The 15,974-nt window shown below is 35.3% G+C and overlaps 1 protein-coding gene across 1 annotated transcript; it reads right to left on the bottom strand.

The window, feature by feature from the left end:
* Nucleotides 1-632: 632 nt before the first annotated feature.
* Nucleotides 633-4,904, bottom strand: LOC103517470. Its single transcript, XM_008482505.3, has 4 exons — nucleotides 4,772-4,904; nucleotides 3,728-4,531; nucleotides 1,858-2,811; nucleotides 633-1,533 (listed from the first exon to the last, which is right to left on the bottom strand). The coding sequence occupies exons 1-4, from the start codon at nucleotides 4,779-4,781 to the stop codon at nucleotides 1,238-1,240; spliced, it is 2,064 nt and encodes a 687-aa protein (XP_008480727.2). The 5' UTR covers nucleotides 4,782-4,904; the 3' UTR covers nucleotides 633-1,237.
* Between the last annotated feature and the right edge of the window lie 11,070 nt (nucleotides 4,905-15,974).

Genomic DNA, 15,974 nt, shown 5'->3' with positions numbered 1-15,974 from the left:
CTTGTTTAAATACCTTTGTAAGTACCATTTATGAAATTAAATGAACAAGTGCCGAAAAATTTGCTAATTGTAAGTTCGTAAGGATTGCAAATTAAATTAATAGCACAGTAATGTTCTAAAATAAATACTAATCTAAATTTCACCTGCAAATTCGTGAAAATGTACCTATCTACTGAACTTTTTGCTACGGGGAATTCAAATTCATATTTTCATACTTGCAGTAAGCAGGTAAGGCATGTGCTCTCCCATCTCTTGCGAATTTACTTGAAAGGTAAATTTGTTATTTTATGTAGGTAAAACATTCTCGTGTTAGGTACCTAAATAATCATGAAAATTATTTCCGCAATAAAATTACACATTTACGAGTAAGCTCCTTCGTTTCTTCGTTACAAGGTGCAAATTCTTATGGTACCTATATGGTAGTTATAAAATGGGTTTCAATTTTCACCTGAAATAAACATGGTAAAACATTCTCGTGTTAGGTACCTAAATAATCATGAAAATTATTTCCGCAATAAAATTACACATTTACGAGTAAGCTCCTTCGTTACAAGGTGCAAATTCTTATGGTACCTATATGGTAGTTATAAAATGGGTTTCAATTTTCACCTGAAATAAACATGGAAAAAAAAAATAACAAAAGATCCATTCAGGAATAGTGTTAGAAATCGGACAATCAACAATAACGCATCGTCAAAAAGAGTATCCGGAAAGATTTTTCGACCCTAGAGATGCAAGATGCAAGAATTTGAGAAATGAGGAGTAGGTAGATAGCATACAAAAGAAAAAGAAACGTCATTATAAAGTTTCATATGAGTCTGCTGGTACTATGTAGTCTTAGTTGTGTGATGTAATATCATTAGGGAAAATTTATGGAACAATTCCGAATTTAGTACAATTTAGAACTTAAATTTTACTATCACTTCCTCTGTTCAACATGCTGGATTAAAACTTTTAATTACATACTGTGGCACATTAAACTTTTGTCAAGAACACTAACATTTGTCAAATTGGTGAAGTTTTTAGTTATGGGGATAAACAAATGATATAGGAGTCAAAACATTATAGGCTTCTGGTTTTACTTGTGACTACTCTTGGGGTTTTTCCCTGGTTCGAAAGAAGCACCAATACAGTTTGAAGTAAGTAATACATAATATTTTTTTTTATTTCAACCATTGATGCCAACTATTATCATTTGTAGCATCAGCATTGCATGCCTTTGTTATTAAATCGTTCTTTACAATTCGCTCATTATTACTGTTGGACTTTCAGTTCGAATTACCCGTTGAGTACATCGTTTACACTTTGGACACTTGTTGAATTTGGCTTTGACGAGTTCATGTCGAATGGACGAAGTAAAGTTGGGTCCATACGTCCATCGGGCGCTAGGTGGTGTACAGGTGTCATCTTTCAGTTGAGTTGCTTTGTTACAAATGGAAAACTGACATCCTGAACAGTCCTTCACGTTTGGAACCTTCTTGTAAAGATGGTCATCGCAGCTTTGTGGACAAGCAGGGCCTACAATCTGAGTACCTGTTGAAATACAAGAAAAGAAAAACGTCTAGTTTAGCTGACATCGAATTTAGCGCACCCAACGCATCACCTAACACATCAAATTAAATTAAAGATGTATACGATGTTTGTAATGAAACAGGAATACGGAAGCTGATTTTGATTCACTTATTGAAACTTACTTACCTTCTTTCAAAAACCCTAAAAGATGCGAGTTTTCGTCATACAAGGGGAGTTGATTTTCCAGTCGAACCGATACTTCCCGTACTTTTCTATTAGCATTATTTTTAATAGCAACACATTGATTTTGTTTTCTCTTTGATTCACTTATTGAAACTTACTTACCTTCTTTCAAAAACCCTAAAAGATGCGAGTTTTCGTCATACAAGGGGAGTTGATTTTCCAATCGAACCGATACTTCCCGTACTTTTCTATTAGCATTATTTTTCATAGCAACACATTGATTTTGTTTTCTTTTTTGTCCATAACAGACAGGTTGTTTGCAATGGTATTTTTTCGAACCTAGACGCCTCAGACTTGTGACCTTCGAATTCTGTTTTTTCATCATCTTGGATGCTTTTTTCTTGACAGTTGTCCGCTGGAGACATTTTTTTGAAAATCCCCTTCCTTGTAAAGCGGCAATTTTAGGTTTCACTGGAATTTTGTTATTCGCTTGTTGTATATTAGCAAAATCACTGCTTTCTTCTTCTTCATTGAAAGTGTCATTGACAAATAGTACATCTTCGGCTTTTATAACATTAGAAACTTCATTACTGTTACCATGATCCCTTCTTTTTTGTTGGATGTTTGTTCGTGTGACACCTCCTTTGTTGGCTCTCTGTTTGGTATTATTTTTATTTGGAAATTGTGGATCATTCTGGAAGCATTCCACTATTAGTTTTGCGATTTGAATTATCTTTGGATCATTTATGTCTTTGTTGAAACTACTTGTAGATGCAAGCTCTTTTTCTATTTTACTGTCGCTGTCTTCTTCCTGCTCAGATTTCCTACAAATATATCTTTTGTGGTCATTATGTATATTATTCTGTATGTTTTCAAAGATATTTTCTTCTTCCCTACCCCATGAATCTGCATAGTTTTCTTTACTTTCCTCTTGAAGATTACTAAATTTGTTTGAAGGTCTTGATTTTGCAACTCCATGTGTTGGTTTTGTATTATTTTCATCAAAGCAGTAGTACGAGTACACCTGATTCCATCCTCCATTTGATGGACGCAAATCTTTAGGTCCTGAATTATTTTTCTTTTCTCGATTAGTTTTATCATTGAGCTTATTTGAATTTTTCATTTCAGGGTGTCTAAATTTCAATTTTTCATTCTTGGTGTTTATTTTCTCAGCATTCAAATACCCGTCTATGTTTTGGTCTTCTTGATGTGTGTAATAATGTGTACTATTTTCATCATAATATGTTTGTCGTCTTTCATTACTTGATGGATTTATTGGGGGACAGCATTCAATTCCCCCGACTTTTTGATTTTGTCTTATTTCCGGTGTTCGATTCCCCCGATATTTTTTTAGGGTTGCCATAGACTGGATGTTCTATTCCACCGATTATTGTGTACAGGTAGAAAACTTGAGCATGTCAAATCGGGGGAATCGACAATCGCCCACGTTGGGCATGAAGATTTTATATTTTTGTCGGCTGAACGGGAAATCAAAGTCGGAGCTTTTTGACTAATGGATACTTCAATAGTAGGACACACATTAATGGTTAACGACACGGCACTATCATATAACGTGCGTGTCTCGTTATACAATATATCTATACGTTATACGTGTATCGTTATATTGTTGTATAGCAAAATCAATAACCGGACATACATGGGAGTGATTTATGGGAACGTGTCATAAACTGGACAATGGGAAGTGGAGACCTTCTTCTTCCCTCATACCCAAAAAAATCTCTGACCCCCATTACAAATGATGAAATTTATGATTGTCACTGCTGCCCTCCCCTCGGCCAGTGCCCCATTTCCCCTCGATTGTCAGGGCGGTTTTAGATTTGTTTTTGCGGGAAAATGGCTTACTTGAGAATAGTTTAAATTAAGTTGTTATCATCCCCATTCATTGTCACCCCCAAAAATAGTGGGAAGGATGGATCCTGTTTTTGCCACACAGGATGGATCCTGTTTTTGATGAACACTGACGGAATCACCTAACAAAATAATAATTTGTACTTTTTTTGAGAGTCCTGATTTTTCTTTTCAGGGTGTCTAAATTTCAATTTTTCATTCTTGGTGTTTATTTTCTCAGCATTCAAATACCCGTCTATGTTTTGGTCTCCTTGATGTGTGTAATAATGTGTACTATTTTCATCATAATATGTTTGTCGTCTTTCATTACTTGATGGATTTCTTCTGGTTCTTTCTTGCTTTTTAAAATCAACACATTTGTGTGTAGGATTGGAGTATTTTAACAATATCTCTTCATAATAATTCTGATCGTTGTGTTTGTTGTGGCAAATTTTGGGGTCACACTTGTCTTTATGCAATAAATACTCTGGGCTTCTATGATAATGCGTACCATCAGCTCTTCTGTAGTTTACATCATTATGTGCTATGTGAGCTTTATTATGACTCTTATCTGATTCTTTAGCATTGATGTAGAATGTGGTATAACTCTCTCCGCCTCCTTTGAATCTTCCATTTCTTCTTAAAGAATCACGAGGTCTAAATCCATCATTATGTGTATTAAAGTGCTCAGATGAACAACTTTGTAGTAGTTCAGGGACATTGTCGTTCTTAGAACACATTGCATAGACATGTTTATCCAAATCGGCAGGATTTCTCAAGAGACATTCATTGGCTCGGATCTTGTCCTGTTGATCTTTTATAAATATTGTGTGACTATCCATAACTGTGACACCGGGCTTGAGATTAGGACCACATTGTTGACTAGACCAAGTGATTTTGAGAGGTTGTACTCTGGAGCAACCTTTATCCCATTCTGTCCTTCTGGTATTAATAGGTCTTTGATAATCATCTCTCGTTTCATATTTTACTGGAAAAGTTTTAGGAATAATTAGGTATTTATGTATGTGTTACTTTCAGAAAAGTTTACTACCTATAATTTCTACGAGTAAGCCTGAGTAGATGATCTAAATGGAATTTTAAGATCCGTGTACATATGTACATCCCAACTGTAGAGACACCAAATGAAGAAAAACCACCCATAAGTAGGGTGGTCTGTAGTTGTACAAAATGGGTAGGTACATTTACAAATTAAGGATAATTGAATTACCTTGCTCCATAGAACCTCCTTGCCTTATGTGTGTGTCAATTTTCAGAATAATTTTACTCGTAATACAAGTAATTTAGAATAAAGGAAACATTATACGTAGAAATTAGGCAGGTATTGTGACATTTGATTAATTTACATAATAAACATACCTGTATCTATGTTTTATGCTTTTGTCTATGGGGTGGCTTCAAACTTTCATATAAAAGAAGGCGTTAAAAATGGACGTTATATCCTGTATAAATTGTAAATTACACGTAAAATCATTTGTAAATAAATCGAATTAAAAGAGAGAAAAAAATCTGATGCAAAAATGTAAGTTCAGTTTATGAGTTTAATCAGTATAGGTAAACTTTCATTTGTATGAGGAAATAAAGACTTGATTGGCGATGAGGCTTTAAAGTCTTTATGATGGGGTCGAGTGGATTGGAACACATCACCTCCTTCAGGCACACTCCATTTGACAAGGGTTTTAGGCATCACCTTGCCCTTGGTATCAATTCAATTTGAAGAAACCCATTTACTTACTAATGAAATAGTTTGACATTCTGGAAATCATTGGTTGTTTTATCTAAATTTTGTTCATCAGTTATCAGTTGGGAAAGTTGAAACTTTGTCACCCTGTACCTATACATAAAAGTTGCGTACGGCATACAAAGACACTAATGAGCTCTCATAGCTTTTGTACTGTATCACTGTATGGTAGGTAGCTACGTTAAATAAATAAAATATATAGTTACCCTGGTAGGCAGGAAAAGAAAATTTGTCGTAAAAGGATAAAGTAATTGTACAACTCATTGGCAGTATCGTACTCGATGCCTTTATCACAATTCAAGTTCAAATTTTCCTTTATCATGAATTCATGATACATGCAATTATTTTCAAGGTCTTTTCAAGGTCATCACTCACATTAAGGGCATGATGACTTTGAAATACCACAAAAAATCCCTCATAACAAAAAGATAAAAGATTTCTCAAGTAGGTACATATGATTTTCTCACCGAAATTTCTCAAGTATCAAGTCTGTAAGTTGAACTTGAAATAAATTAGGTACCTAAATAATTTTACTCGTAATACAAGTAATTTAGAATAAAGGAAACATTATACGTAGAAATTAGGCAGGTATTGTGACATTTGATTAATTACCTACTGGCAACTTTTCAGCCAGTCTTCTAGTGATAAAACGAACTTCTTTTCACCTATTGTTATACCTACTAAGACTTACTAAGTTTGAGATGATTTCTAGTCATTTTCGTACCTATACATGTACTTTTAAATTTATTTTCAAACAATGAAATGGAATTTTGGGTAGGTAGATACTAATTAAAATTATATGAATGAAACAAAATTGTCTAATATCTGATAAAACGAACTTCTTTTCACCTATTGTTATACCTACTAAGACTTACTAAGTTTGAGATGATTTCTAGTCATTTTCGTACCTATACTTGTACTTTCAAATTTATTTTCAAACAATATAATGGAATTTTGGGTAGGTACTAATTAAAATTATATGAATGAAACAAAATTGTCTAATATGTAGATTTTTCCATTACCCTGGGTAATGGTACTTTTTGCTCTCCTTCACTCATTATTCCAAATTGAAAAATGTTTTATGAATATGATTTCTCGAGAATTTTCTCTTTTTTCTCCTAAATGAATGCGCTCCAATTTTCATAAATCAGTTTTTCATTATGAAATAAATATGTGGGTTTGCGTTTACATAAATTTGTAGGTAGATACATACCTAGGTACATACGTACACGTATCAATGTACACATATGCCAACGATTCTTCATTTATTTCAGTTACCCACGTTAAATTTACACAGGTTAGGGAGTGCCTACATTATTTACTCTTGCCATTTTTCGTGTGTTTAAAAAATGTTTTGATCATGACTGACATCTTGTTTACCCATGAAAGCAGAGTTGTTCAATGTTAACCGGCCTTAGCATTCACCGTTAATGGGGAAAAACCAATTAGCAATTTTAATATCATTTCCATGCATTTCTCCTTTTTCCGATAGTCGCCAAAGTAAACAGCCTACGAGCATCTGATTTTCTCTTAATCCATCATTACCTACATCATAATCTACCCTTTTTTCAATCTATTCATCAAGTATTAAAGGGTGACTTCAATTTCAGTAAGTGCTCTAAAAAGGTTAAGTTTTCAAGGGTGCTTGAGAAGTGTAACATAATCTTGTGATATTTTGACTTCAATTTCAGTAAGTGCTCTAAAAAGGTTAAGTTTTCAAGGGTGCTTGAGAAGTGTAACATAATCTTGTGATATTTTGATTTTTTTTAAGAGACTCCTCGGCACATGTGATATGACATTGTCACTCCAGAACTGTCGGGAACATCACATGTCGCGTGTTCTGATGATTGATAAGGATTGCTCGATAAAGCGGTTGTTACTCTGCTTTCTAATCTCACTTATTGCTACTTGAGACTCCTCAGCAGACAGTTGGCGCTCTGATTAGTTTGAGCTATCCCTGATGTCTGCGTTAGTAAAGTTCCCACGTTGACTCCTGTTTTACAAAATCCCTGATCTGTGTTTCCTGGTTTCATTACATTGGGTTAGTGGAGACGCTGAAACTCCTTACTCTGAAATTCCGGAGAGTTGACATCTCCACTAAGTAGAAATCCAATGATTTTCTTTTGACTTTCCTTGTCGCCTATCACGGTTAGTGGGAAGCCCGAACTTCCTAATTCAAAATTGGGTAAAAGTTGACATCTCTACTGAATAGTATACAATGTTGGCAACACTGTAATTAATTTGCCAGCAGGAATGGGCTTTTTTTGTTTACCTTTGATATACAAAATATGTATATGTGTTTATGTAGGTATAGGTATAAAAAAATTCCCCGCTCTTTTCCGGTCTCCCTTGGAAAGGGACAAATGAGGGATTTTTTTTTTCCTTGGGAAAGTACAATGTGGCACAGGGTGATGTTTGTTTCATGGAGATTTATATGGGGGAGAACAATTTTTCCTATTGTTTTGTAAAAAAACAAAAAACATCTAAGCATCCACCATTACGTTTGGCTTTTGCAAGCGTTTTAATTTTCCCTTTTTGGTGGCGAAGGGAAAGGGAGTGTAGAGGGGCGAGGGATTTGAATGAAAAGTGCGTTCCACAATCATATTAGTACGAATCTACCAAAAGGTAGTGTAGTACATTTAGGTATGTTCCTTTTCTGAAACATCTATAGGTACTTCGGCACCTATTTGTGTAGTCTTCATCAGTGACGCGTTTTGGGGATTTGTAAAATTCAACAAAACCTCAAATTCTCATCACTGTCGCCCCAACTTTTCTTTTCTTTTTTTTTTTTTCAAGATTATGTAGCTCTCTATATCGATATCGTAGTTTCCTACATTACGATCCGACTCTGAAATTTCCAGATGTGAAGCGTTCCTTCCCTCAGTCTTTCCCTCAGGTATAATCCCTCTTACCGAACGTAAGAGTACGATGTAGAATTGTAGACACATTAGTGGAAAATACGAGGAAGCAAAACCTACGTATGACTTTTAATGACAGAAAATGTTTTGCAAATGTGCAGATTTAGATATGTAGTCGCTTAGGTGGGAAAATGGTAGAAGTAAAAAATCATAACTTCTAAGAGTAAACATAAAAACAAGGGTTTAAAGCGAAGCGAAGAAATGAAAACGACAGTTGAAAGAGAAGAGGAGAACCCCCCCCCCCCCCCCCCCCACCTCCTCACCTCCCATTATACAGTTCCAGGGAAAATTCATATTTTTAATCAAGGAATATTCTTGTACTTCTCCGACTTTTTCACATTTGAAATAATTATATTCCGACTTCCAAGAAAATAATATTATTTGAGAAAAAAAAAAAACGTGGAAATTAGAAGTCGTGTGAACTTATTTGAAGTGGAAAATGTAGAATTGCGGATTGAATTTAATGGGTTACTTTGTTGATACGAGTATAGGTGAAGCTTTTCATGCATATTTTTTGCGATTTTAGAAATACATAATTTTGAAGTTACCGTTTATATTGTCTCGGTTATACAATATATTGTCTCCCCCAAAAACAACCAAAACATGAGAAAAAAATGTTTTATGAATATGATTTCTCGAGAATTTTCTCTTTTTTCTCCTAAATGAATGCGCTCCAATTTTCATAAATCAGTTTTTCATAATGAAATAAATATGTGGGTTTGCGTTTACATAAATTTGTAGGTAGATACATACGTACACGTATCAATGTACACATATATTATGCCAACGATTCTTCATTTGTTTCATTTACCCACGTTAAATTTACACAGGTTAGGGAGTGCCTACATTATTTACTCTTGCCATTTTTCGTGTGTTTGAAAAATGTTTTGATCATGACTGACATCTTGTTTACCCATGAAAGCAGAGTTGTTCAATGTTAACCGGTCTTAGCATTGACATGAGAATGGGTAAGTACGCTAACGATATTATTGACAAGAGCATAGTAGAGAGACTTTTGCTTCATAGAATTTTTGAATGAATTGACATCTGCCCGACCTTGTACGACTGACGTCAACAGACTGTGAGAGACAAGCATAACCAAGTCAGCAAGCGGAATCTTCTGCTTGATGAGTGAAATGAGATTTTGCTGATTGAAACCGAAGAACATTTTAATATTTTTCTCTTTCAAAAGGAAAATATTTTAAGTAAATCAGAACGAAGCCAAGCGAATATCTTAAGAATTCCCAAGACGGGAAACTAATCCTTTCTTTTCTTGGGATGAAAATACATTTGTAATAATAATGATAAGAAAAGAAATGACTTGAACAAATTATAAAAATATTAATTTACAATTTAATTAGAAAAGTTTTGAGGAATTGCTTCCGAATATAATGAAGAAATCGAAAAAGTTCTTTCTTTTCATTATCTTGAATCTTGAAATGCTTTTTTTATTCCATAAAAAATGATACTTCAAAACATTTGAAAGTTTGAAAAGAGTTACATAAATATTTAATAATAACTAACTATTTTGCTGAATTGACTTGATCGTTTTCTTATTGTATTATTCTGAGTGGAGTTCCACCATAGTAATAAAAGTATGATAAATTATGGAATCCCTGTCTACCTAGATTCTTAGTAACTTTACCTATCTACCTATTGTAAGTAACTTTACCTAGAAACTAAAATATTGACGAATTTAGCGTCACTCAATGTGGATATACCACGGTTATTAGGGTTATTTATATGTAAAGTTCATGATGCCGTTTATTTCATTCCTTAATTCCCAGCCGTTTCTGAGATATAAGCGTGGTTCGCAAATCACGAACCACCCTGTATGTAGGTCTGATCCTGCAAGCTCCTTCTTTGAGTGTCTATCAGTATTAGTATGTTGGCGATCATTATATGACTATTCTTATTTTTTTCGTGGCATTCCAGAACATGTGGTATAGTATATAGTAGTACAAGCACCACACTTGTATCTTTCGAATTTGTGACTACTCGTGCGAGGAGGGCCTTAGCCGAGCCTCCCACGTTCGAAAATCTTTCGAACCCTTTATCTTTGTACGAAAGCTTCGGAAATACCTACTTGTGAATAAGTAATTAGCGGGTAAATATCTTGCACTGGCGGCTTTTGCTATCTAAAAATTCGAATCGCGTTCATCCCATTTTCAAGCTCAATGGATTAAATCTCGACATGATCAATTGATCACCCACATATTCTTATTCTAGAAATACTCATCTCTCATCTACTTTTTAAATATATTGTTAGCATAATGGGACTTCTCCTCGGCACATGTGATATGACATTGTCACTCCAGAACTGTCGGGAACATCACATGTCGCGTGTTCTGATGATTGATAAGGATTGCTCCATAAAGCGGTTGTTACTCTGCTTTCTAATCTCACTTATTGCTACTTGAGACTCCTCAGCAGACAGTTGGCGCTCTGATAAGTTTGAGCTATCCCTGATGTCTGTGTTAGTAAAGTTCCTACGTTGACTCCTGTTTTACAAAATCCCTGATCTGTGTTTCCTGGTTTCATTACATTGGGTTAGTGGAGACGCTGAAACTCCTTGCTCTGAAATTCCGGAGAGTTGACATCTCCACTAAGTAGAAATCCAATGATTTTCTTTTAACTTTCCTTGTCGCCTATCACGGTTAGTGGAGACGCCAGAACTTCCTAATTCAAAATTGGGTAAAAGTTGACATCTCTACTGAATAGTATGCAATGTTGGCAACACTGTAATTAATTTGCCAGCAGGAATGGGCTGTTTTTGTTTACCTTTGATATACAAAATATGTATATTTATGTAGGTATAGGTATAAAAAAATTCCCCGCTCTTTTCCGGTCTCCCTTGGAAAGGGACAAAATATGAGGGATTTTTTTTTTTCCTTGGGAAAGTACAATGTGGCACAGGGTGATGTTTGTTTCATGGAGATTTATATGGGGGAGAACAATTTTCCTATTGTTTTGTAAAAAAAAAAAACAAAAAAAAAAAAAAAAAACATCTAAGCATCCACCATTACGTTTGGCTTTTGCAAGCGTTTAATTTTCCCCTTTTTTGGTGGCGAAGGGAAGGTGAGAGTGTAGAGGGGCGAGGGATTTGAATGAAAAGTGCGCTCCACATATTAGTACGAATCTACCAAAAGGTAATGTAGGACATGTAGGTATGTTTCTTTTCTGAAACATCTATAGGTACTTCGGCACCTATTTGTGTAGTCTTCATCAGTGACGCGTTTTGGGGATTTGTAAAATTCAATAAAACCTCAAATTCTCATCACTGTCGCCCCAAAAAGCTTTCTTTTTTTTTTCAAGATTATGTAGCTCTCTACATCGATATCTTAGTTTCCTACATTACGATCCGACTCTGAAAGATGTGAAGCGTTCCTCCCCTCAGTCTTACCGAACGTAAGAGTACGATGTAGAATTGTAGACACATTAGTGGAAAGTATGAGGAAGCAAAACCTACGTATGACTTTTAATGACAGAAAATGTTTTGCAAATGTGCAGATTTAGAAATGTAGTCGCTTAGGTGGGAAAATGGTAGAAGTAAAAAATCATAACTTCTAAGAGTACCTAAACATAAAAACAAGGGTTTAAAGCGAAGCGAAGAAATGAAAACGACCGTTGAAAGAGAAGAGGAGAAAAATCAATTTAAATTAAAGAAATTAAATTTAAACAAAATGTTGTATGAAATGAAAGAAAAAATTCTCGAGACCAAAAGAATTAAAGAAGTTTGGAGGGGAGAAAGAAGGAGAGAAATGAGGGAAAAAAATTCAGCACAAAAACCTTTATGAAAAAAGTTATGAGGTTTCTACATCTCCATCAACCAGCAAAAGCACCCCTATCCCTCCCCAACCCCCGTAGAGAAATGAGGGAAAAAAATTCAGCACAAAAACCTTTATGAAAAAAGTTATGAGGTTTCTACATCTCCATCAACCAGCAAAAGCACCTCCATCCCTCCCCAACCCCCTCCCTTTTCTCTTCTCCCCCAAAACCATACCATGGAAAATAGGGGGGTCTACCAAAGTGTGATTAAAATTTATACTTCTTTTTATACGAAAAGCTTCTACGGTATAAAATAAATAACTATAGGAATGAATGAGAATTCCGCACTTCTTTGAAAAATATGAACAATATATTTCATTAGCCCTCAGGATTTCTCGATTTAATTCATTTTCTGACCTACTTCCAATTCCTAATCCTAATTCCATCATAATATCCTATTGATAGATGATCTACCATCTGTTTGGGATATTCGGTGGAGATAGTCTATATTTTATACACCCCCCCTCCCCCTGATCTGGACATGATGAGGTATTTTCCTTGGAAACTTTCAATTTTCCAAAAAGTGTGTGGGCTCTGAGTATTACTTATTCGAAATAAGTTTGCTTTATTCATTTTAGTTCTTCCGAGAATGGTTTAAATTTGTTATTATTGTTGTAACGAAATGGAGGAAGAATTAGGTTTCCATCGTTTTCGAAATTGAACTTTGGGTTTATTCAAGCCACAGGAGCAGGGTTGGAAAATAATTGACTTTTCATAAAACCTCGAGTTCATGATGGGTTAAAAGGGCCACCACAATCAACTTCTTCCCCCGTGGGTCCTTCCATCGTTTTCGAAATTGAACTTTGGGTTTATTCAAGCCACAGGAGCAGGGTTGGAAAATAATTGACTTTTCATAAAACCTCGAGTCCATGATGGGTTAAAAGGGCCACCACAATCAACTTCTTCCCCCGTGGGCTTCCCTGCTTTTTTTCTAATCCATTTGGTACGCCCGACCAAACTCAGCGAAGCATAGAAATTTCCGTTTTCCTTTGAAATTCTTTTTAAACTGTTTGCAATGGATGTCCTTCATATTCTCATTACTTTACTTTTATGATATTTATCTTTTGTGCTATTTTGAGTTTGTAAATATGGGACGAGGATAATAATAAATGTACAAATGGTACACCATGTATTTAGGTGCTTTTTATCACTATAGGTATAAACCAGTTTCGCCCAAGTTTTTTTAATAGGTCGGTAAAGAAACCATGTCCTTATATTGAAAAAGAGAAATTCTCTGACAGACATAATTCATAATTTCTAATTGAATTAATTCCAACTTTTTTTAAAAAAAGGATTTTAGGGTTTTCATTTTTTTTTTTTTTTTTTTTTCAGGGAAAAAAAAAGTGGAAAAATGTGCCCGAGGGACCTAGGGGGATTTTCTCCCACCATTGTAAATGGTGAAACCCCGAATATGAAACTCCAGGACATTGTGACGGGCTGAACGGGAGGTACTTTTCATAAATTTGTATTTGAAATTTATTCTGGAGGTACATACCTAACTTACGACAAATTTGAGCCCGTGTATAAATAAATACGTGGTTTGGATTTTAATATGTTGCCGTACCCAAACGTACTCCTTTTTTAGTGAAACTGCCGAAATTTATTATGTAGGGGAAGTGGCGGCAAACTGACAACCTCTCCCATAGTACCTATCTGGATGGATCTGTTTGCCTATTAATATACTTTCATTGTTCATCGATAACGGTAGGTGGTAATAGCTATTGATTGCCTATACTCTCCTAGTCAGTAAAAAATTTGACTCAGTTCTTCCATAAAAGCGCCCCGTTGATTTTCTTTTTTTTTTTTTCTTAATCCCACTTTAACAAAAAGTATTATACCCCTTCATCCAGTGTTTCCCTACGATTCCCTAAACAAAATTCTGGAACACCTGCCTTTCCACATAATTGCGTGTTACCTCTCATGCGTGCGTTCTCTCTCTCTCACCCCCCCCCTTGCCACCTCCCAAACCTCCCACCTCCTCACCTCCCATTATACAGTTCCAGGGAAAATTCATATTTTTAATCAAGGAATATTCTTGTACTTCTCCGACTTTTTCACATTTGAAATAATTATATTCCGACTTCCAAGAAAATAATATTATTTGAGAAAAAAAAAAAACGTGGAAATTAGAAGTCGTGTGAACTTATTTGAAGTGGAAAATGTAGAATTGCGGATTGAATTTAATGGGTTACTTTGTTGATACGAGTATAGGTGAAGCTTTTCATGCATATTTTTTGCGATTTTAGAAATACATAATTTTGAAGTTACCGTTTATATTGTCTCGGTTATACAGTATATTGTCTCCCCCAAGTACCTAATAATACCAAAAACATTACAACCAAAACATGAGAATATACCTCTATTACCTGTTCATTATTTGTTTAATTTGCAACAATGATATAGTATGTATTACGTAGGTATCAACAGAAGTGTATAATGTATAATGCAAGATAGGTGGAAACAACACGTATTAAACTTTTGTGGCTGAAGCAAACCAAATATTTACCCACACTTTGCAGTTTTGCCTCTTGGATAACGCTTTCTATTTTCCGCCAAGAGATAATGAAAGCTTCAAGAAATATCCTGTGTATTACAATCTCTAAATACTTACATGGTGTAATTATGCCGTCAGATTAGCGAGCTAGGGAATATGACTAAATGAGTCCTGGATAACAGATAAATATACCTACCTAACTCATTTCAGGATTTATGTATTCGGACACCTTGTCATTTGGACGTAGGTACATACATATATTTGGACAAATGAATGGACACCTTTTCAAAGGCAACCTAGTGTATGGCCTCAGGACACTTTGTATCTCCAGTGAGTACCAAAAGGTTCAAATAATGCCCTAAAGTGCATTGGATAGGGAAATAGGAAAAGGCGGGGTAATATTGAATCTCTCTCCTCTTCCTTTTTCCTCATCTCATCCCTTCTCTCTCACCCCTCCACCTCATTCTCCCTCCTTCTCATCTTATTCCTCATCTCATCCCTTCTCTCTCTCCCCTCCACCTCATTCTCCTTCCTTCTCATTCCTCCTTCTCCCCCCTCTCTCTCTCCTCCACTTTAATCACGTGACATCTGTTAATTTCGAGTGGCAAATCATGGAATGAATTCATAAAATGTTGACGGCTCCTGGAAATCTCTTAATCAAAATGGTGTCCGAGGATTAGGCTTTTCCTGGGCCGGGGGCTATTTTCTTTATTAAGGCCTCCGCAATCCTCTCATGGGGTATAGTTACTTAATTCACTAACTTGTATTCTGTTCAGGAGACCTTGGGTTCGAAATTCAAAAGCAAAAGGAAGCGTAGCACAACACTGTTAATGAAAATGTAGGTTATCTACAAAAGTCAATGATCAAATTGATTACTCTCAAAAGGCGACATTATTGACATCGATTTACTGTATTGTAGATGCACCTTTACACCGAGGTAAAGTTGTTTTACTACAACCGATTATGGTCGACAAAACGACGAACAATTATCACCAGGTTCTGAATTGGCCTTTGGCCTATTTCGAACATTGTTTAATTTAATATAGGTCATATAACGAGCAATTTTATTAATACCTACTCGCATTTCTGGATAGAACAACAGATACCCCGTGTGTATTTCCTCAGAACAATACAGATTACACGAATATCTTTCATCGAGGTTATTAATTTCTTGCCCGGTATTAAAAATGACCCCCTAACCTTTTAGTGTTTCCTGTAGCCCTGATGATGGAGGGAGTGCCTCCGAAACATGTCGGCTTTTAATAAATAAACTGTAATAATTCTTTGAAGTTCTGCAAAATATATCTGCCTTTTTGGTTCTCCTTATCAAGTTGACCCACAGAACTTATATATAATGACTGCTGAAACCCTCCAAGAGAATAACAATCAACAACAACAAACAAATTTATAAAAGCTGTTCAAAATGAGATCA

The sequence above is a fragment of the Diaphorina citri genome, unplaced genomic scaffold (assembly GCF_000475195.1).
Source record: "Diaphorina citri unplaced genomic scaffold, Diaci psyllid genome assembly version 1.1 scaffold1858, whole genome shotgun sequence".
In the NCBI taxonomy this organism is placed as follows: domain Eukaryota; kingdom Metazoa; phylum Arthropoda; class Insecta; order Hemiptera; family Psyllidae; genus Diaphorina; species Diaphorina citri.
This window is presented reverse-complemented; position numbering and strand designations above follow the sequence as displayed.